General features: G+C 33.6%; 1 protein-coding gene and 3 pseudogenes across 1 annotated transcript; 1 reads left to right on the forward strand and 3 right to left on the reverse strand.

The window, feature by feature from the left end:
* Positions 1 to 657: 657 nt before the first annotated feature.
* On the reverse strand, positions 658 to 2,375 carry LOC120137381 (NADPH-dependent aldo-keto reductase, chloroplastic-like). The gene is made up of 7 exons (XM_039153141.1): positions 2,222 to 2,375; positions 2,051 to 2,101; positions 1,893 to 1,969; positions 1,740 to 1,827; positions 1,388 to 1,663; positions 998 to 1,246; positions 658 to 902 (listed from the first exon to the last, which is right to left on the reverse strand). The coding sequence occupies exons 1-7, from the start codon at positions 2,360 to 2,362 to the stop codon at positions 816 to 818; spliced, it is 969 nt and encodes a 322-aa protein (XP_039009072.1). The 5' UTR covers positions 2,363 to 2,375; the 3' UTR covers positions 658 to 815.
* A 5,550-nt stretch (positions 2,376 to 7,925) lies between these two features.
* Positions 7,926 to 10,118, forward strand: LOC120137308 (annotated as a pseudogene).
* A 272-nt stretch (positions 10,119 to 10,390) lies between these two features.
* Positions 10,391 to 11,816, reverse strand: LOC120137383 (annotated as a pseudogene).
* A 1,769-nt stretch (positions 11,817 to 13,585) lies between these two features.
* LOC120137309 lies at positions 13,586 to 16,242 on the reverse strand (annotated as a pseudogene).
* Positions 16,243 to 24,312: the final 8,070 nt, after the last annotated feature.

The following is a 24,312-nucleotide window of genomic DNA, read 5'->3' on the forward strand; positions in this document are numbered from 1 at the left end:
TAAAATATATTTTTAAGTTGAAATAAGAATAAAATATTTTTAAGTGAAAATAAAGATAAAATATATATTTTTACATTAACATAAAAATAAAATATATTTAATAAGTTAAGCCAAAATTAAAAGTTATTTCAAAATTTAAGATATATAAAATATTATTAATTTTGAGTAAAGTATTTACATACTAATATACAAGATATATATTATTTGTTGTTTAAAGTATACCAAATGGTTGCCTTAAGCCAATGGTTTGGAGCTTGCTTCTTCACCTATGGGTTGGTTAATTCCCTCCTTGCCCCTTCTACCTGGGTTAAACTAAAATTAATTTAGTCCTCCAATTGATTAATGACACTTGTCATGTGTCACCAACGACCCATGACACCTTTTAATTCGATGGTTAAATTTATTTTTATTCGATTAAATAAAAATATGATGGTCAAAATAAAATCTAACAATATTTAAATTGTTACTCGTGTAGTTTACCCTTTTTTTAATTATCTATCTATCCGGCGACTAAAATTTTTTTTTTTAGTGTGTTGGATCGGATCTAAAATGAGATTTTTACTCCAAATTTCAAAATGAGATTTTGGGTTACTATTCCAACCTAATTTTTATCCACAATATCAAGATTTGAACATATGACATACTAGACTAACTAATTATTGGATAAACATGATTTCAGACAAAATGAAACCCAAAACCCTTAATCCATCCAAATGTGCGTTGTTTACCTTAAACAAACTTGCACTGAATACCAGCATCATTCGAAATGCTAAAGCATTTTCTTATTTAATTATGAAACGACTCGTGATACCTCTTCAGACCTCCCCATCCCATAGTTCCTCAACGCTTCTATATGCACCATAAGTTTCGTGCACGAAAACGTAGGGTTGGATCAGCCTCACCTGGATCATAATCCCAAAAAAATGCATGAAATCAGTAATACAATTGAATTGAGTGTCAACATATGCATGGAATTGAATCAATATACGTAGCTTGCCTGCTCGATTTCGGAAAACTTGGCGAACAAGTCTTCCGGTATGGACCAATCGAAAACGTCAAAGTTCTGTTCTATCCTCTCTTCATTTGTGCTCTTAGGCAAAACACTGTGACCCATCTGCAGCCCCCAACGTAGAGCAACTTGAGCAGGGGACTTCCCCAGTTTCTCTGCAACCACATTCAGCACTGGATGCTTCAGGACTTCTTTCTTCACACTTCCTGTGCCTGGGGACCCCAATGGTGAGTACCCCTGAAACAATGGCAAGCAACAAACATTCTTAAGTATTAGTTTGTTTGTTAGCAGAAGGCAACGCGGGTGTCGAATACACAACCGTATCCGACAACCATCCGAGTCCACTTCCAGGTTACACGGGGAAGCATGGATACTCACAGTCAAATGAATTCCCTTGGATTTACATAATGCGTGTAGCTTAGCCTGTTGCCATACGGGATGGCATTCGACTTGAACCACGGCAGGAGGAACGCGAGCCACCTCCAACAGATCTCCGAGCTTCTTGGAAGAGAAATTGCTTACTCCGATAGCTCGAGTCTTGCGGGAGTCATAGAGAGCCTCCATCGCTCTCCATGTAGTGGGTATGTCGGGTTGTGTTAGGTCCTTGTGTTCCATGCCAACCGCCTCCTTTCTCATGCTGACGGGCCAATGAATCTTCCAATGTTTTAAGAATCGTCATTTTCAGTACGAAAACATTTACAAAATTAGGTATGGTTGCCTTTATACTTACTAGGTAGAGATCTACATAGTCCAGCTGCAAATCCTGCAGAGTACCATTTAATGCCTCCGCTACATCCTCCGGTACATGATTAGTGTTCCTGAAGAAAACACAGAATATTGAGACAAAACACACTTTGGAAACGATATCGGAATCGAGACAAACCATAGCTTGGAGGTGATCCAAAGCTCTTCACGTTTCACCACTCGATCGTCAAGGAGCTTCTTCAGAACAGAACCAATCTGCATGAGCAAATCAAGGCATTAAGTTAGATATGTAGCTACGGCGAACACCGAAACTCGAGCCACCGATTCATGAATTACCTCTTTCTCGTTGGCATAGACTTGAGCACAATCGATATGCCGGTAGCCATGCTGCATTAAAAACAGTGCAAACAGAAACATGGCTATAAATTGTTTACTCGAGAGCCGAAATCCATATAGTACTTGAGCGTGGTTAAGAGAAGACACTCAGGCAGCATGGAGATTGAGTACCTTAATAGCAACGGAAACGGCATTGCCGACGACGCCGGGAGCAGCCTGCCATGTTCCGAGGCCAACAGAGGGAATCTTAGCCCCAGTATTGAGCTCAAAATATCTAATTGCCTGAGCCATTTTCACCACACAATCAATCATCCGTGGAGTCGTTTTATATACTGAGCATCAAGGGGAGGTTGCCAAGATGAAGTTGATGAATGAGACGCGGACAGATAACACATATATCTGTTCGAATGGTTGTAAATCGTGATCACCGATAGGGATGTGCATGGGACCGCGAACCCGACAGGTTCCGACCCGATCCGATTGGGTCGAAATTTTTTTAAAAGTTGAGTTCGGGTCGCGGTCGGGTTTAGGGTGAAAAAACTTCGACCCGACCCGAAAAAATATATAATTTTATCATATAAATTTAGGAATAATTATAATAATACACCTCTATATATTAATTTTTTTCAATTAAGTCACTGTTTTTATTGAATAAAAATAATTTTTTATTATTTCAGGTCGGGTCGGGTGAAAATTTGTTTTGGTCGAGTCAAGTCTCGGGTGGAAGACTCCTTATTCTCAGGTCGGGTCGGGTGGACCAAAAATCTAACCCGACCCATGCCCTTCCCTAATCAACGATATATGATAAACTACATTCATAGTTATAGTATTAGTAAGATTTTATTTTCTTTATTTGAATTTAAAAATTATGTATTTATTACTAGAGTAAATTGTACCGTTAAATTTTAACAGAAGATAATGTGATAGTTAAATAATTGACCTAATAATATTTTTAGCTTTCAATATTTATATATTTATCAATTTAATGTATAGTTATTGTAATAATGAAAACACATTAGTAACTTGGAAAAATTAAAATTCACTATCAGAATTTAAGATTTAATCAACTTGCTATTAAATCCTAATTCCTAATATCTATTTATGAAAATAAATTAATTATTTATAAAGGAAAATTGCATAGAAAGAAATCTATTCAAATTATATTTCTTACTCTTCGTCATCTTATGAATGGAAAAAAGGTGAGTTCTACACAAATTGAATCTCTCATCCTGTCACCGTAGATCTTCATTTTAACCGTTGTTTTAAGTGAGTTTCGTTCTAACTATCTCGGGTTCGATTTAAAAAATTAAATCACAAAACTGTAACAATTATAAAAATAATTTTTAATAGTTTCATTTTTTTTCAGTCTGATCTTTAAAAAGAAGTAAAGAAATCCCTATTTTATCACATTTTCCCCTTGAAAAAAAAAATCAGAACTATGACGTTAATAGAAATGGAAAGGAAAACTATGTAGTGGGTGTCCCTTGAACAAATGTTTTTCACATGATAAAGTCTTTAAACCTTTTGTATGGGATATTTTTTTTCACGGGTTATAAGCATGATCCCATATACGACTGAGTTGGGAAGCAGCCTTGGCCCACAACCTTTTTGGGACCAATTACTCTTTATTAATTAAAATTAATTCTCAACGTTTATTAATATTTTATTTCGAAGTAAAAAGTTTCTCCATAAATATAATTTATTAATTAATAAATGATTAACATTAAAAAATAGAAAGTTTTTACCCTCAAATAAAATGTTAGAAAGCAAAAATGCTCTAAACAAAGAATATGGGTTAAAGTTACTATTCAATCAAATGTTGAGAGTATTTTTATCTTAAAATAAAATATAAGGAGTCAAAATGCTCAAAAAAATAATAAAGACCAAAATTACCATCTTGATAAATATTAGGAACTTTTTTTTGACATCATGCCTTATTAATTTTGAAATCAAGTAAAATTAAACTTTAATTCTTTTATTTAAAAATCTTTAAAGATTTTGTAAACTTTAAAATAAATTAATTAAAATTTATATAATCCATCAGTTTAATCGTAATTTAAAGTAATTTAATAAATTTAGCTCTTCAAACTCAACAATTTCATTAATTAGTCATTTTTTCACAATGTAGTCATTTTTCACAATGCTGTCAAATCAAACACAAGTCCATTGTGTCAAAATAACAATTGAATAATGCAATATGTCATAAATGTGTAAAAAAAATCATGTTAAACTCTTATTATACCAAGAAAATAATACTTTTATGTCTCCTTAAATTTATCCACTGTTAACTTTTTTTTGTTAATTTTGTTAATTTTAACTCATTATTATTTAAATTTTATTATCCATAAAAATATGAAAAATATATCTTAAAAACTTTGAATCAAGTAGGTTTTTTTTTTGTTGTCCTCCAATCCCAAGACTGCGTCCTAATTAATCTAGACCGACCCGGATCGCACACCCAACTTTGATGGGTGAGTCTCCTAACAGAGATTTTATACATACATAAGGACTCAAACCTGAGACCTTATATAAGCGATATCAAGCTGCTTACCATTTGGACTAACCCTGTTAGTTAAATCAAGTAGTTTTTAAATATATATTTTTATAAAATTTAATGGTATAAAAATATTTAAAATAATCATTGTCAAATTTTTAAAACTTTGATTTTTAAAAGATTAATAATAGTGAGCCAGAGGTAGTAACATTAATACGAGAAGATATAATTTAAAAGAAGAAGAAAAGATTAAATTCACAGAATTTTTAAATATAAGTTATTAATACGAGAAGATAGAATTTAAAAGAAGAAGAAAAAGATTAAATTCACAGATTTTAAATATAAATTATTAAATTTATCAAACTATTTAAAATAATATCAAATTAATAGAATGCATAAATTTTAGTGGATTAATTTTTTTTTAATAGAAGCAACTAGTATTATTTAAAAGTGAAGATATTCAAAATTATAGTAAGGTTTTATAACTAACATCGTAAATTAAATACACAATTTGAATATTCTTCTATAACATTGAAACTAGTCATTTTAGACCACATATGGACCATACACGGAAATGTAAAAAACTCAACCAAAAGACTCAAACGAAAAATATATACGAACAAATCTAACTGCATCAATAACTGAACCACAAAAAGGGATATTAAACTATCGAAAGACAATCAAAAACCACAAATCATATCCGAGTATCGTGAGAAACTATCTATGACGCAGAATTGCATATCTAAATTCAATATGAAGGTTTATAGCATGGAAGATCAACATGATTACAAATAAGTGTCATCTTAATTAGCCGTGACATCATTAAATTCAACTAAAAAAATATAAAATAAAAGGAATAACCAAACGATCGAGAAAAAAGATAAAAAACATGCCATGAAGACAGAGAAAAAAAAGGTGTCACAAATACAAAATTATTCTTATCCAAAAACTAAAAGAAAATAAAGAAAAAAAAGAGAATAAACCGTCGATAATCAACATTAAAACTGAGATCACCGTCGATTAAACAAAGTAAAAAAAAAATTAAACTAATCTATTACAAATGACATAGACCCGAGAAGATTAAAATCATTATTATATAAACTCACGTCATTATTTCATCCGATATTTAATGATCAATAATATGCTTGTAACAGTTTTTTAGTTAGACTAAATTGTAGTGTTTAGAAGGAGAAAATTCATTCTTTAATACATACCAGGTGTATTTCATCCAAGAAAGAAAACATAATATCTCATATGTTAAATTAAAGTGCAAGACAAAGTACATAAACATCATTCACTGATATAAAACCTTTAGAAGCTATAAATAATTATTTAACTTTTAGTTAAATCGATTTAAGGAAATATTGTTCTCATTAAAAATCCTGGACTTAAGTGGTTATATTTGCTACTTTCTCGAATGCCTTAAATGTATGTTCTAATAGATTATGTGATCAAGGTAACTTACGGAGATTTTCGAGAACATGGAGCAAACTGCCATTAAAAAAGTTTCAATTCTGAAAAGTTTATCCCTTCAATATGAAATTTTACGTTCGTTCTTAATTATATCAATGATCGATTGATTTAATTATTTTAAATTGTATAATTATAAATTATAGGCATTATTAGATCAATTGATCATTACAAGCTGCATATTGTTATTGTTATTGTTACAATAACAATATGAAATAGCATCGCCTTTAAAGATTACTTGATTCCATCCATTTTCAATGGAGAACCTGAACCCATGGATAAAAGCCAAGGCTTCAGCTGCTTTCGAAGTAATCGGAGGATTGAGTTTACGTGCAAGCCCACCCACAACCATTCCGTGCTGGTCCAATGCGATCACCCCTATAGCTGCGTCATTAGAGTTTGCATGAAACACCCCGTCCACGTTGTTTTGATGGTACCCAATCAAAATGACGGTACCCAAGCTGCATATTAAGAAGGAAAAAAAACACACATGTTTCAATTTTATTTTTAATATTTTAGGATGATTACAAAATAATATTTATTCATAATATTTTTTAATAATTGATAATATATACCTTAATAGCCGCAGCTACTACGCCAGGAGCTACCTTCGCGGTTCCCAGCCCAAGAGAGGGGATCTTTGCTCCGGTGTTGATCTCAAAGTGTCGGACTGTCTCAGCCATTTTTGCCATAGAGAACCGAGGAGGAATGGGGTCTTGTTTATAGGGATAGACATTCATCGCTAAGAGTTAAAATAACGATTTGGTGAAGTTAAACAATTCATTGCAGAATACAACAGGAGTTCATGTGCAAAGAATTTAAGTATTCAATTTGTCTCAAAAACACCCTTCTCGATATTCGAAATTTTAATATTTACTAAGATAAAATATACTTATGAGATTGTTGAATTATAGTTAAATAATGCACCAATAGTAACATGATCAGGATCTATAGGCTTTGTTTCGACGGTAACCGTTGATGATAATAATCGACGACCGACGATAAGGGGTTTTGACTTGATTTATGGGTTAAATTGATATTTTATTTAAAGTTTATGGGTCAAATTAATATTTTGTTTAAAATTTATAGGTCAAATTAAGATTAGTCATTTTTACTAACATGACACGTTATCAAATTAACGATAGTTAACAGCTAAAGACTCAGGTGATTAAAATAATACACACCAGTCATTCAAAAAATAAATAATACATACCAAAAATAAAACTACGAGAACATAAATTTGAAGACAATTTCACATCAAAATAAATAAGTGAATAAATCAAATCAAATTAAACGAAAACTTAGATAATTTTTTTATTTTATCTTTTAATTTGAAATTAATGAATATACTCCACTTATATTATAAAATTAAAATAATTTTACACTAATTAAGGATTATTGACTAAAGTAAATAGATGATTAAAATTAAAATTTATAATTCACATTATCCACTTCTTTTTTATTGATAATTTTTTTTCTTTTTCAAGTGTGTATCATAATCATCGATTTACATTCATCAAATGATATTTGATTAATATAAAATTATAAACTTTTACAAGATATAATTAGATCTTATTTCATAAAATAATGTAATATGGTACATTTTTCAAGATATACAATTGTTATTTGTTATCATGTATTCATGACACCTAATACATCAAACTTATTTGGATTCTAGTTAATTTATTTAAAATAATTAATAACTAAATAAAAATAAAACCATTGAAGTATCTTAAATGTTTGTTGGGGGAAATCTAACATCAAAACGTGGTTTCTTTGTACAAATAAAAAACTTGGGTTTTTGAACTATTTTATTCATATAATTCTGCTAATCATGATCTGCGAATCATATAATTTCTGGGAATTTCTTAAATCACACGATTTTGATTTTTCAATTTGGTCAAACTCCAAAATCTCCCACTTCCTTAAAATGTTTAAAAAACGAAGCTGATTGGACTCTGGAATTGAGTAACCCATTAATGGAAGCACTTTAAGATTCTTGGGTTTCTTTCCCTTTTCTGAAAAAAAGGGACCTTCGATTTTAGGGGGAGAGGGTTGGGAGCTTTAGCTTGAAGGGAGAAGATGCAGGAGTTGATCGGGAGTCCAGGAACCGTGAGTGGGTTAACACTAAGGATAACGCAAAGTGCATTTGCTGCTGCTTCTATTGCATCATGGTCTCTGCCTCTGGTTTCTTACCTACACTGCGTTCTGGTACTTCAAAAATTTTCTTCTTCTGAGTTTGCCTCAAATTTGACACTGTTAAATTTAGTGGGTTTCCTTTTTTGTGTGTGGGTTGGGGGAGGGGGTTTATGACTGACCAATTTAATCGTCTTTATGGCTGCAGTTTTTCAGTATTTTCAGGTTCAACCATTTACAAAATTTTAGTTAAAATTATTTGTTTGAATCGGATTAATCTAAGCAAACATTAGCATGAATTGGGAAAACTGTGGATGAAAGGTTATATCCTATCTGGGTAGAAATAATAGGAAAAATGGAATGTGAAATTGGCCTGACGTTTAGACTTGTGGATTGCTACCTTGCATCTTATAAGGTGTATGTGTGCTTTCAACTTTGTTTGGACCCTACTATTTTGTAAATGATTCATGCGGCCTATTTTGATACTCTAGTATTCTGGTTTGGGTTTATTGGAGGATATTTAAGTGTGTGAGGAGTGAGTTTTGGTCTAAGTTTAGCTCGATTTATCTCAAGGTTATTATGACTTGTCATATGCTGGTTGGGAAATTTAGAAGGTTTCTTGTAAAAGGTATGAGAATTTCTACCTTTGGTTTGTAGTGGCTGTTGAATGAGAAACTGGAGGCCTCGAATTATACTTTCAGGTAAATTTACAGGTTATAGCATAAAATGTTTAGCCCATGAATTCTTCTGAAAGTGGATTTTGAGTACAAAGTTCTGTAAATTAGCATATGGTAATTTACTTGGTTTAGCCGAAAGGAATCATCTATCCTTTAATGTTATTGCCATAGTGGAGCCCAAGAAATCATAGACATGTCTGATTTGTAATATTTGGAGCTTAGTCGTTTGAAGTGTATTATTGTCTTGTAATACCGAACCTTGTTTAGAACTGACTAAGTGCTTCTATTAGGCATAAGGGCAGGAAATGAACAGAATCTATGAATTTTTTCTGAATGTAGTGCAGTAACAGCGGTTCCCGAGCATTTGTTTTAAGATTTGTTCCTAATAATAGTGACAGTGTAACAGAGTGATTCATTTGTCTGAATGACATTCAAGAGGCATATGTATAATATAGGTTTGAATAAACTTGAGTACAGAGTTCAACTGAAACCTTGTAACCTTGAATCTTCTTTATGCATATCTGATCTTCTAAGGTTCCATTTAGTTGGTTCTTTTACTTTGATGGGATTTGCTTCCTAGCATTTACACTCATCTCCCATACTTCTATTTCCTAGATAAAGAGAGATGAGTATAAATGGAACCTTAGAGGAAAGTGGGTACAGAGTTCAACTGAAACCTTGAAACCTTGAATCTTCTTTATGCATATTTGATCTTCTAAGGTTCCATTTAGTTGGTTCTTTTACTTTGATGGGATTTGCTTGGTATGAAGGATGGGAAATTTATTAATCTAATGATTAAGCTTCAAAGTAGGAAAGTGGTTTTGAATGTAAACTTTGATTACAAATTTTTCATCTCGTTTTCTATCCTTCATACCAAACAGAGTCTATATGAGCTCCCTATGCATTTTGTATGATCTTTTTCTCTTTATTTGATCTGCACAACTTAATGTTCTTTGTTCAGTCGGTCGTTCTTGCATGGACCTTAACTCTGTGAATAACTCATCAGCTGGATTTGTATGTCACCTGGCTAATCCGCTTCTCGAATGTACAGGTCACAGCTATGTTATCACTGGCGGCTGCATGTTCATCAGCTGGTGTTATAGTCCGTATGCAAGAGACTTGGTTTCTGCAAGCCTCAAAGTCATATCCCATGCAGGCAATTCGAAATATCGATAGTGTTGGCATTCATCACTTGGCTTCTAATTGCGATGTCATCTCATGTCATGTTCTGGATCTTAGCCTCTTTCTAGAGGTCTAAGGGATTCCCCTACAAGCACACAACAATTTCTCCTATTTGACTGGTAAATCTTTTTTGCTTTTCTTCTCCTTGCAGTCTTAATTTTTGACAATGTTGGAGAATGGGAGAAATTTTGCACTTTGCACATTAAGGAAATTTGTTTAGTATTCAATTTCATTCAAATTCTACTTGTTCTCACCCTAATTTCCAACAATTAACTAACCACCGAACATATGAATGAGCTCAATGGTAAAAGTGTAACGATAACAAGAAAGAAAAGCAGAGAAAAGGGTACATAGACAACCAAGTTTGATGTCAATGAAATGTTGATCCCGAGTTCGACTTTGTGATCACATGACAATTTCTGGCTTCAAAATACTGGACTTTATCTCCTTGTGAGGCAGGACAACACCTCCATTGCTGTAAACTTCATCTCCGATATGAACATCTTCTCCTAAGATTGTCATGTTTTCCAACCGTACCCACTTTCCGACAGTCGAATGCCAGCCGATAATGCTATTGGAGACACAAGAATGCTTCTTTATACGAACTCCACGCATTACAGAACATCGCAACAACCTTACCCCAGATTCGATTACACATCCAGGGCCAATGGCTACATCAGGTCCAATGAGGCAGCCATCGCCGATTACAACACTCTCGTCCACCAATACATTCCCGATAAAGTGTGATCCAGATGCCAGTTAGAGGGGATTTCTTACGCAACGAGTCCAAGTAAAATCTCAGGCCAGTGATATAATCCCTTGGTTGTCCAATGTCCATCCAGAACCCAGGTAGCACCATGCATAAAGCTTATTTGCTGCAGCAATATTCGGGAAGACTTCTTTCTCAATGGAGGTCGATCTCAGTTGGATCCGGTCAAGAACGGATGGATTCAACAAGTAAATCCCAGCATTAATTTTGTTACCAACAAATATCTTCGGCTTCTCAACTTTGCCAGTAGTTCATCCATGACTACAACATATTTCGATGGTTCATCCACCTTGAAACAAAAGAAAGATCCTTTCAGTAAGGCGAGACGATCCAAGTCTCGAGAGAGAACACGAATGCTAAACAAGGTACATCACCTTAACTTGGTCACCATGATGGAAGCTTCTCCTCCATGACCGTTGTGAAAGTTTATCATTTCTTTTAACGGATGCTCACTTATAACATCCTGTTGAGGACGAAAAAGGCTCACCGGAGCCGTCAATCAACTTGTCTCGAGCCAGAGCAAGAGGACCTTCTGTGCCAAGCGGTTCGGTCTCTTGCGAGCAGGTGATTTTAGTGTCGAGCTTTTTCTCAAACTCTTTCAGGAAATTCAGCAACCTGCAAAAGGAATTAGGATGACAAATCAATGGAACATCACAAAAACTGAACTTCAAGAAAAAAATCAATAACAAAATGGAATCAACATGAAAATTCTCAGCCATAGTACCTCTGGTTGGTAATTGATGGCTAAAACTACTTCAGTTAACTCCAATAGCTTTCAGAGCTTCAATCTGAAAATAATATCGAAAACAAACATACAAAGAAAATCTATATAATACCATAATTAAACCAGGAAAAAATCACCACCGACAAAAATTTTAAACACATTACAGATCACCAAGAACAAAACATAATTAAGGCAGGGAAAATATACCTGGGGCAGAATCATGGGTTTGTTAGCAAAACCCACCAGAGGGTTTGGGACGCTAAGAGTCAAGGTCTCAATCGTGTTTCGAAGCCAACGAGAATGAGTGCTTTCATCACGAAATATGTGTGTATATGGATCAAAGGTGGCGGAGACTTTGAAAAAGGAAAAGAACTTGAACCAGACTTACGAAAGTGGAAGAGCAATGGGGTTGTGACAGTGATCTTCGCGGTATTCTGAGAATAAATCTGGGAATAAATAGGATGAAATTTATTGCTGCAAATCAATGGCTTTTTCGTCAGTGAAGCAAGGCTTTTGATTCTTTGATGAATTTACGGAAGTGGTCTCTTTCTTTCTTTTCTTATTAGATAAATTACATAAATGGTCCCTCAATTATAAAATATTATCTTTTTGAATACTCTTATTATTAAAAATCATAAAATAATTTTCCATGACTATATGGTGTTGTTTTGTTGTTGCTTTTAGTACTATCCTGATGACATAATATTTCAAGCATTGATTTGACAACATAATATAAGTAGAGAGTCGATCCACAAAATATAACTCAAACGATTCTGAGATTAGATTTTATCATATTTCAGTCAATAAGTTAACGTCTTTGCCAATAATTTAACAGAAAGAGATGAGTTTTGAATATATGATCAGTGAAGTGACCATTTTTAAATTTTTATTAGTTAAGGGACTTAACAAAAGCAATGTTCTATAATTTTGGTATCTTTCTATAATTTTTAATAGTTAAGAAATTCAAAAAGATAACGTCCTATAATTGATGGATCATTTGTGTCGTTTACCCTTTCTTATTTTACTTGACGTCTTTTTAAATTGTTTGTTCGATCAGAGTTGTGTACCAAATACGAAGATTATATGATTTTACTATATTTTATTATTAGAATTTTGATGTTTTTATTAAAGTTTTAATATAATATTTATTAAATTTATAAATATAAAATTTAAGAGAGCATCGTAAATTTATATTTTAAAAATAATGCAAATTTCTTTCTTATTTTCATATCTATTTTCCTCTTATTCTTTTACTTGTTTTATTTTATAGTAACAAATCTGAATTATAACATTACACTATAATTAGAGTGAAATAGAAAAGTTTCTAAATTATTTACTTGTCGAGCACCAGTGGTTGTAGCAGGGTGATTGATCATGGCAGGGTGATTGTCAAATGGAACATATACTACTTTGTAATCATCTTAACTTAATAAAAAAAGTTAAAAAAAAATATATTGTCGATGAATGTATGACCTGTGACTTGATTTTGGAATTATTTTTCGGTTTTTAGGGATATAAATAAATTGAGTTTGAACGAATAAGAATGATGATCTAGTTTGTATATAAGACCTACTTGGACGATGATGATGAACGAAAAAGGCTTACATGTTCATTTAGTGTTTGTCAATATGTTCGTTGCACATTTTTTATCCTCTTATTAAAAAAGAAAAGGATAAATTAATTACTAACCCTTAAGCTCCTTAGACTTCACATTTGAACCCTAAAATCATCATATATTTCTCTTAGTCCTTATCATTATTCGTATTTAAAATGTAAAATTTAAATAAAAGGAAAATGAGAAGCAAGAAAAAAGGCTTATAAACGAGCTTTCAAATGAGTTTGTTCATGAATATAAACAAATCGAACACAACTTTGTCCGTGTTCGTTAATATATTAAATGTACAAAAAAAATTATCCATATTTAACTTGATAAACAAACATAAATGAATAATATACAAATGATTCATGAATAATTCATCGAATTTACACACTAGTTTCTGTATTGATTTGGAATGTTGCATTGCATTGTTTTCTTTTCATTTTTGTTTCCTCTACAGGATCTGCAATTGTTAAATTTCTCCAATTAGTACATTTCTTTGACACATGACAATGTGGTACAAGGGAGACCAGCATAGAAGTGGTGAAATCTAAATATCTTACATTTAACAACAGTGAATAAAAAATCATTGCTTTGAGGGATCCTCCTCACATTTATGTCAGAAATCTCTCCACTAGCAATGCTGATAATATATTCAATCTCATCTGCAACTTCCTTCATCGAAGGTCGGTTCTGTCTCTTGTCATCCAAACATGATGCTGCGAGCAGCCCCAATGCTTTAATCGTTTCCAGTTCCAAATTCGTAGACCCTTCCTTGATCACCGGATCCACAACCTCCATCAGTCTTTCTTCATCCATTACATTTTTCATGTACACCACCAAATTCACGTTCTCCCCTTCTCTGTTGAAATCTATAGCCTTCTTAGACGTCAAGAGCTCAAGTAGAACAACCCGAAGCTATAAACGTCGCTCCGATCGCTGAGCTGAAAGTTCCGGTAATATTCGGGGTCGAATATCCGAGTGTCCCTTGTGCAGATGTGTAGATGTGACTATCACCGCCTTCGGTTCTCTCGATTAGCCTCGACAGCCCGAAATCAGCAACTTTGGCATTAAGTTTTTCGTCGAGTAAAATGTTACACGATTTCACGTCACGATGATATATGGGAGGCACTGCTGCAAAGTGGAGGTATGCAAGGCCTTCCGATGTCTGGTGCGCGATGTGAAGCCGGCGTAGCCATGTTAGCGGAGCGTATTTGCCAGAAAGATGACAATGGAGGTGATCGAACAACGTTCCGTTGGGGATAAATTCGTAGATCAAGAGAGGGTGATCGAGTTCGACGCAACAACCGAGTAGTCTAACAAGGCACCTGTGATTCACTTGGCAAAGAATTCGAACCTCGTTGAGGATTTGATCGGTTCCCTTGGTGTTCCCTAGCTTTGCACGTTTGATGGCCGTTAGTGTTCCGTCGTCGAGAGTGCCCTTGAAGACCTCCCCGAAACCGCCGGATCCTATCAGTTTTTCCACAGAGAAGTTGTTGGTGGCCCTTGTTATTTCCTTGCCGGTGAAGATTCTCGATGATTTGCCATTGTTTTTGGTCCTTAACATCTCTTCCCTCTCCTTAATTACTCTCTTCTGCAATTCTTTTTTTATGCGTTGCCGTTGTTTATGCACTAGAATTCCGATCATTATTGCTAGAACCTAGAAGGAAAAACAGAGTTGTCCCTAGCATAGGGGTATAAATGAATTGATAGTCCGACAAACTGTTATCGTTAGTTTATATTTGTTTATGAAAATAAATAAATTAGTATAAACAAAATTTTTATGTTTATTTAATAGACGAATGAACAAGAATAAAGATGCATTCGATTTGATTATATTCATGAATAAACTTGTTTATTGGCTTGTTTATCCGGTTCTTTTTTTCATTTTATTTTTGTACATTTTAAATATTGGTGGAGGTAAAGAATAAATTGAACACATGATAAACTTTGGAGTTCAAACTATGAAACCTAAAGAGCTTAAGGACTGGTGGCATATTTTACCATTTTCTTTGGTTAGAAAGTAAATGGCAAAAGGGAGTGTTGGTTGTCCAATATTAAATGAATGATAAACATGTTTGCAAACTTTAAATGAATTGAACACGAACACTAAAAAATAAACCAATGAACACAAATAAAGTCTTGTTCGTTCAAGCTTGTTGATTTACACCCCTACCCTAACATGATTTCATAAAGTGAATTTAGTCCAATGCTTACCACAAATCAGTACCGTTAACTTCTTTTGATTTTTGCAGCGTTTCCCCGGTCGGCATTTTGCACCTAAAGAAAGAGAACATATAGTATCTTGAAAAACTCATGGCCACATAGGAATAGACTTGGGGGAAATGTTCACTTACTTCGACATAATCCGTTGATAGGATCCCAGGTAAACCCCTTCTTGCACAAGCACCTCATTGATCCAACATTCATAGGATCAGCCAAGCAACTCGAATGAAACAAGTTCTTGCATTCGAGTTGCGTCTTGCAAACCGGTTCTTGTGGCGATGCCCACTCTATCTCCAAACCCGGCTCCGGCCATTTCTTTGGAGGATTGACGGTGTCGAAGTTCACAAAGCTTTGATACGCTAGACACCCTCCGTCGTGACCCTCACCACATATGCGGTTTGCGAGCCACCGTCTTGAACACACACACAACGGAGTCCTCATGCATTCGGCTGCATTATCCTTGATAGTTGTGACACATGCTCGTCGATGTGCAGTTTATCGGTGCCTGCAAGTGCAACATTGCATCCGTGCAGTTAAGCAACATAATGGTGTTACTGCCAGTGATGTTGAAAGGGAGATTATCGTCGAGCTGGATCCCTTGCGTGCCGATATCACCAGAAACGCAAGTGTTGGCAAGAAAGCTCGGAGGTCGGAGAATTATCCGCTGAGTTAGGGGATTGATGGATATGATCATGTAAGATCCCTTTAGAGCATCGAACCATAGTGCTCCGGCAGTGCACCTAATATTGTACGCTTGATCACCGCAATTAGGCCCCGTGCTAAGCGGATAAGGCACTGGAATGCGACCACAAGGACCGCAACGCACCATGGCTGCTGCACAGCCTGCAAATGATAGTATTGCAACCATATAGATCAATATTGAAAACGCAGATTTCTCCATCGGAGGAAAGTTGGTAATTTTGATGACAAGCACTGAACTTACTACAGTTCGATGTGGAGTGTTTCGGCTTTTAAACTGGGCCTGGAATGTTCCTATTGCATTATTATATGGATCAGTGTGATCATAAGAAGACAAACGTCAACTTAATCCAATGTAGAAAAATTAGTGTAGGTTTCTTCAATACGGTTAACATTTTCTTGGGAAGTAGGTATGCTAATGCTTCCACGCTATGGTGATGATTATACTCTCCTAAGATCTCGGTCTCCCCATTTCTCAATGAAGTTATTTAACTTCAATATGTTTAACTATGGCGGCAGTCGGCTTAATTAATTAATTAATTAATCACCCTCAAACGTTATATATATATATATATATATATATATATTTTATCTCTTTAATTTTTTTTTACCAGTCATGTTTTTATTGTCATTCTTTCATATATCTAATCTTTTAAATTCCTAAAAATTTTCGAAGTGTTTGGAGTCCCACATCCTCCAACCAACTACAATCTCTTGATGCATCTACTGAGAGACTCACATGATCTGTCAAATAAGATCTACTATCTGACACAAGCATCCTCTGTTTGACATAGTCATCATCATCCTATATCTGACAAACATCAAGAGCCCGCATATAAATCACCATGCAAAGCTGAAGGAGAGAACTTTCACTTCCTGTCAACACTCTCTATCTCTCTGATTGAACCTTTGTATTATTCATTATATGTTTCAACTCATTAAATCACAATATGTGACTCTCCATCCAAACTAGAAATGACGTACAATGAATCACGACCCCAATCCCACTTTTCCCCTCAACAATTATATTAATTATTTTAATGGGTCACAAATGTACATTGCTTTGGTTATCCATGTTTCTTAACTTTGTGGTTAATTGTAGTGGTCCTTTGCTTGAAATCCCCTTTGTTGCCAGCTGACATGCATCATTTTGAACCGACCATGCATGCATGAATATGTTCCATGTTGTATGGGAATCTCAAGATTCAAGGGCTGCCGAGTTCCCTTGTAGCATCCCATGACACAGTGTTCCCTCATCCGCCATTGCAAGTGCGTCTTCCTAGACAATAGACGTGGTTTCGACTTGCATTTGTCTCCTTCATTGGGGAGCTAATGTGGGGTCCGAATATAGCTTCCTATCATTTTGAAAAGCACAATGATTTTCTTCGAATTTTGTTCCGTTGGAAACAAGCCATAATAAAGTAGCTTTTGCCTGAGAAATCCCATGGCACATGATCTTGTTGCTCTCCAGGACAAATTAAAGATGAACTGTAGTTAAATGGATGGAAAAAAATTGGAAGATGCATTTACAAGAAACAAAATACTATTTACACGTTATGAAACTGACCATAAACTAAGAAGAAAAATAGAAGAAAAATAATAGAAAAACAGGGTTAATAGTATCCAAAGGAGAGTTTAGTCAATCCACTGGAGCCTCCCGTTGACCAATTACATTTGTGGTGTTATCACTGATCGGAGACAACCATTTTGATGGTGGTTGATGGCGGCTCCGAAGTCCGACTCGTAACTGGTTGAATTGCTCTTTCCCTTTTATGGGTATAAGATTTCCTTTGAGACTTTGGCTCCACTAGACCTGTGAAACTTGATCCTTAAGATGGATATATAAAATGGGATGAATACAGATAAAATGTCAGGATAGACGTGGTCAAGAAAATGTACATTTAATATAAAGAAATTTGGATTTCAAGTATATCCCACCCTAAACCTTGTTTACATCTGGTAGTGCTTAATCCGAATCCAATTATTCAAATATATTTATCTCAAAATTTAATATAGACTCGAACATTATAGTCCGAATTTAATTTGAAATCTGAAATAAATTGAATTGAACTAAAATCGATCTGAATTTTAATTGGACCAATATGAACTTATATGGAAAGTAATATGAATCGAAAGCAACCTGAACCAAAAACAATCCTAACAAAAATATACTTTAAAATGAAAATAATTCAAACTAAAATAACATGAATTGAAAAAATAAAATTTAATTTACCTAAATTTGATTCTTTAACTCAATATTTTAGCCAAAGTACTGTTCATGGAGTCCGCTGTTTGGCTTAATGACTAGAAAGGACTTTCGTAAATTCACAAAGGAGATGTGTTTTTTTACTTAAATATCAATGGCCATGATTTATATTTCAATTTGATCCCTCTTCAGTAATAATGAAATTAATGGTTAAATCGATTAACGATCCTTGTATTTACTCTCCTACAACCACTATCTCCGTTTGGATTAATAACACATTTAGTACTCCTCCGTTAAAATCCATTTAATTTGATTCATTCTTTTAGCACTTGAAATAGCAAAATATTATTTTAGTTTATACCTGATTTTAGCATTTATTTTAGGGGAATTTAAAAATATTTTTCGGTATCAAAATTAATTTAATATTATCTTGTAAGAGTTACTATATTCAATTCTTAGAATTTTAATTATTAATATTTTTATTGGGTAAATTACATTGTTGTTGACCACTTAACTATTGGCAGATTTCATTCTAGTCGATGTTTTAATTTAATCAATAAGACCACTTAACTATTTTAAATGTTTCAATCAAACCACTGAATTTTTCATTTTAACCATCGATGTTATAACACCCGCAACCCGTACCCGGCCCGGATACGAATCTGAGGTCACATTGACTATTCAAAACTTTTAAAACTTATAAAAAATCATGAAATTCAAACTTCATTACAATAAGTTAATAATTACATAAATACTATCTAATATTACAAAAATGATCAGAGCATAGATGAATTACTTTCCTATACTAACATCTTTTATACAACAAAAATACATACTGTGAATTCACTTCTGATCTGATCTTCGAGTGGAGATATACTTCTCTGCAGATCCTAAGTTTGATTTTCTTGCTTCATACCTACGTGTAAAACGCTTACACGCTAAGTCATAGACTTATGAGGCATAAACTATAATAATGCATTTCTTATAAATATGAACATGCAATGCAATTATTCAACTAAGATCATCATGCGCCATGTCATACTCCATCACATTAAATATGATTCATAATAACCAATTTAACATGATATATAAGGAGATACACACACTTTTTATATTCTTTATAGCCCCATGCATATACTGAGAACTTAAGGTATGCGAGTACATTGAGATTGTGCACATATGCTGCCACTACAGCTCGTATAAGTCCCACTGAGTGGCATGTGAAATTTTGTCCTGAAGGACCTATGAATATGACCCGAAGGACCTATGAACCCTCGACTCTTGGCATGCCAACTATACCTATAGCCTCATATCACATAACATGGGAATTAGTGTTATACTTCATATCATCTGTATTTATGTCATTTCCCTTGTAATCACATGTCTTTTCTATCACATATCACATGTACTTATATCATCAATCTCATCATATAACATGTGTTATTTATTTGATGTTCACAAGAATCATATATCATTTATCAAATCATACAACCATATATATTATATATATATATATATCTTACATGATTATCATGTATGCATGTTCATAACTATTGTACTGTGAATACTAACATAGGAATAGATACAAGTCTTAATTCCTTTGAACTATATCTATAGTATGCACTCACCTTAGCCTTGCTTAATTCTAATTCCACTTCTATGACTTGATTTCTCTCTTTGATCGATTCTAACTCTGTGGCGTTTCAGAACTTTGCTTGTGCTCGATATCTACATAATTATATATATATCAACATTCCAATTATGATTTGATCCTTAATTTCTTGAGCTAGAAGAAAGGTTTAATTTCATTTTCTACTTGAAGTAGTATCGGTACTCCCTATAGGGTATCAATACTTCCCTAACTTAAGTAGTATCATACAAGCACAGTACCGATACTTCTACTATGGTACTGATACCTCCTCTAGTATCGATACCAAAATTAGATTCGATGTTTATGGTATCGATCCTTAACATGGTATCGATACTACTACATATGGTATCGATACTGTTCAAACGGTATCGTACCCCTATACCAAATATCATTATTATTTTTTCTCTTGAAGTATCGGTATTGGAGAAGCAGTACCGATACTCAAGCCCAGATTTTCACATTCTGACCCCCCGAAAATTCACTCCTTTCAACTCAAATCCTTCATATCTTAGCCCCTTAATACTCTTAACTCAAGAATACATTCTCAAACCAATTCCTATGCATTTAACACATCCTTATACTCAAAATCTCATCCTTTATATGGAAATAAAAAATCATACCAAATTTTCAACATGTTCTAATTTCAATTCTATCACTTCATATCTCTTAATTCATCTATTGACAAGTCAAATTTAGTTTCAAATTCCACTTATCAATTCTTTTCCAAGATTTCATTTATAAACTCTTCATCTTTAATCTCTCCTAACTCATTCATCTTGAAGTTTTACTATAACTTAAGCTTTCCTTAAGCTTAAGTATCACCTAAGGATCATAAACCAACATTAAATTCAGCAAATAATCAACTCACAAGAAACTCACCTTTGCTATATCTCACAGTAGAAGAAGAAGAGTGAAGAACAGTTCTCTGGAAGCTTTCTTTTACTCCTTCATTTCCCACGCGATGATAATATAACATCTCTCAAATTAATTATCTTGCTATCAAATGACAATTCTACCCTTCCATTCTTCCTTCTTTGATATTTAATCCTATACATAATTTACAATATAAGTCCCTAAACTATTAAATTTATCTACTTTGGCTAATAATTCTGAAGTTTTTTAATTTAGTCACTAACCCCGATATTGAGGATGTTACAGATTTTTAATTATTAATATTTGTTATTTATTTAATCCATTGAATTTTTCATCCAATAGGTGGTGATTAAAGGTTTAAAAAAACCAGTAATCGTTAACCATAACTGTTAATTGATATAACCATTATATTTAACATTAATTAACCTAATCGTTAATACTAAACGATTTCAATTAATCGAACAACTAAAAATGATGTTTAACGGTTAATACAGTTACGAATTTTGTTAAACGATTAACCAACGATTAACAGTTAACAAATTAAATTTATAAGATTCTAATTTATTATATTTTACAAAAATAACTTAATATAATTTCCTATTACTTATAACTTATATATATAAAAATTTGTATCAATAACTTAATATATATTTTATTATTTTTAATTTTTTTTTATTTCATTGATAATATAGAAATATAGTTACACCAATAATTATATGTTATTGTTAGGTAATATTTAGGGATGTACATACTTAGTACGTACACTGGTGTAAGTATGGGTTAAGTGCTACAGTTTTTTTTATTCACTTACAATAGTGTAAGTATCTGTTAAGTGCTACACTTTTTTATTTAATTCATTTACACTAGTGTAAGTATCTGTTAAGTGCTACACTTTTTTATTTTATTTACTTACACCGGTATAAGTATGTGTTAAGTGATATATTTTTTACATTATTCACTTATATCGATGTAAATATGTTAATGCTACACTTTTTTGTAGTATGAATTATGAAAACAATTGATAAATAATTATAATAGGTTAGTTGTAGGTTAACCTATAACCGAAACCGTTAATAATGGTTAACCATTAGCGGTTAACCGTTTTCAATGGTTAGGTTACAGTTAAGAAAATTTCATATCCATTATAACAGTTAACCGACCGTTTAGACTAACGATACGGTTAACTGTCTGTTTACACTAAACGACGATTAACCATCCATGAACAACTCTAATGGTGACAAATACTACAAAGATGAAATAAATAGGGTTGCACCAAAGAAGATTCAAACTTGGGACAACTATGTAGCCTAACATAAGACCTAAACCACTCAACTAAGCCTCAAATTTGATTTTATATTTCAACATATTTTTATATAATTTATTTCCGATTAATGAAAAAAAAGTGAAAATGATATTAAGGGGATTTGGACCTAGTATTGTAAGCAGAAATAAAAACAACCAAAACAATTAAGACATATTACACACAAAGGAAAAATATAATATATAATATTTTCGTAATTTTTTATTAGTGTAAAAAAATATCTCTTAATTTTTATTTTATTAATATTATATTTATCAATTATAATTTAATATTTATTAAAAAGTATTTCTATTAAATTATATTAGTAATTTTATATGAAATTAATTTTCTATTAAATTATATTATTTCATTAAATTATAATTTATTATATATGTATTTATTAATAATACATATTTAATATTAAGTTATAATTAATAAATAAAAAGTAAGAATACTTTTCACATTATAAAACAAATATATAAAACATACTAAATTTTTTCTTTAACTGTGTAATTTAATATTAGATATATTTATCCGCCACATGCGTAGTCGTTGGTAATAGTGAAGGGGTCCGATTCTGGCATGACCTCTGGATGCCTAACCTTGGGGTCTCGTCTGCTTACGCTTCTCTTGCTCAAGTTGATGAGAAATTACGGGTTTGTGATGTCACGCACCCTAATGGTATTTAGGGGCGGTTTGTTTACATCAGAATGATTAAGCGTTGAATAATTTAAATGTTGAATGATTAAATGCTGAATGATTCAGATGCTGAATGATTCAGAATGATTTGACTCTGAATGTGACATGTTGTTTGATAACTTGCTCTGAATGATTCAGAATGTACTTTTGTGCTGAATTATTCAACACTATTTTGTTGAATCAGTCAGCACTAAATCATTCAGATATACAAAACAAACGTGTTGAATTCTAAACGGTTCAACATTCAACGTGAATGATTCCATTAAAGGCAACAAAGAATTGGCAGGTGATTTAGGCCTTGTTAGATCCCATTGCTCTCCCTCCTATCTAGGGCATACAGCCTCCTTTACCCGATGCAGGTCCGGATCGGATTTATTGGATGGAGATCCCCGGCTTCGCTTTTCAGTTTTCAGTCAAGAGCGCCTGCACCTCCATCGAGAAACATAATTGGAATAATAAATCCTCGGTGGACATTAATCTGGAAGCAAGCAGTTCATGAACAGTTGCGCGGGTTTCTGGTTAGAGATTCAAGACAATCTCCTGACAAATAAGGTTCGATGTGCTCGACATATAGGTACGATCCTTACTGTTCCCGTTGCCACCAAGCGGCTGAATCCCTCCTGCATATTGTCCGGGATTTCTGTGGCGCGCCAGACGTGGAGCTCTCTCGCAGATTCGTATGGTTCGGCTGCCTTCTTCACTCTCCCCCTTGAGTCTTGGATTTCCCATAACTTCAACCCTCTCCTTTTGTGAGGAGATCAACGGTACGTGGAATATTTTGTTCTATTCGATAGTCTGGCAGTTATGGAAAACCAGGAATAACCCGGTTTTCCAAGGTGATTCCATGGAGCCCACAATGATCATTCACGCATGGTCTCGTGGAGCCGAGCATCATTGCTGCACAGGAACCTCGAGCTGTAAATGTTAACCTTGTTCCCTTATCGATGATGTGGTCTTCCCGGATGAGGCAAGCCTCTGCTTCAATACAGATGGCTTTCTCTCGGTTAACCAACACCAGATCGCCTGGAGATCTACTTCGAAACTCCACTGTTGATTGTTTGGTGGCTGTCTGTAAATACATTGGGTAAACTTCCGTGCTTGAAGCTGAGCTCTGGGGTATTCTCGAGGGGCCCTGAATAGCTTGGCAATGTGGTGTTGAGCGTGTTATCGTTCAACGGACAACAGTGCTCACGGTCTCCTTTCTCCTCCTTCCATTGACAGCCCTTATGCTTTGGTTCGATCAATAGCGGCCCTCTATATGACCCTTGGTCAGTTGTTTTCATGAAGATTAACCGTGAAGCTAATGAAGCGGCAAATTCTATTGCCAAAATGGACTCCCATATGATGGTTCTATCCTTGTTTTGGATTCTTTCTGCCACACCTTGATATTTTACATAGAGATATTCATGGACCTCTTTTCATAGGACAAATAGAACTCTGAAATGGCATTGCCTTCTTTTCCACTAAAAAAATTAGATATATTTATTAATAATTATATATATATAAATTGTAATTTAATGTAATAATATAAAAAATTAAGAATATGTTAAGCATATTAA

The sequence above is a fragment of the Hibiscus syriacus genome, unplaced genomic scaffold (genome assembly GCF_006381635.1).
Source record: "Hibiscus syriacus cultivar Baekdansim isolate YM2019G1 unplaced genomic scaffold, ASM638163v2 tig00110656_pilon, whole genome shotgun sequence".
Lineage (NCBI taxonomy): Eukaryota > Viridiplantae > Streptophyta > Magnoliopsida > Malvales > Malvaceae > Hibiscus > Hibiscus syriacus.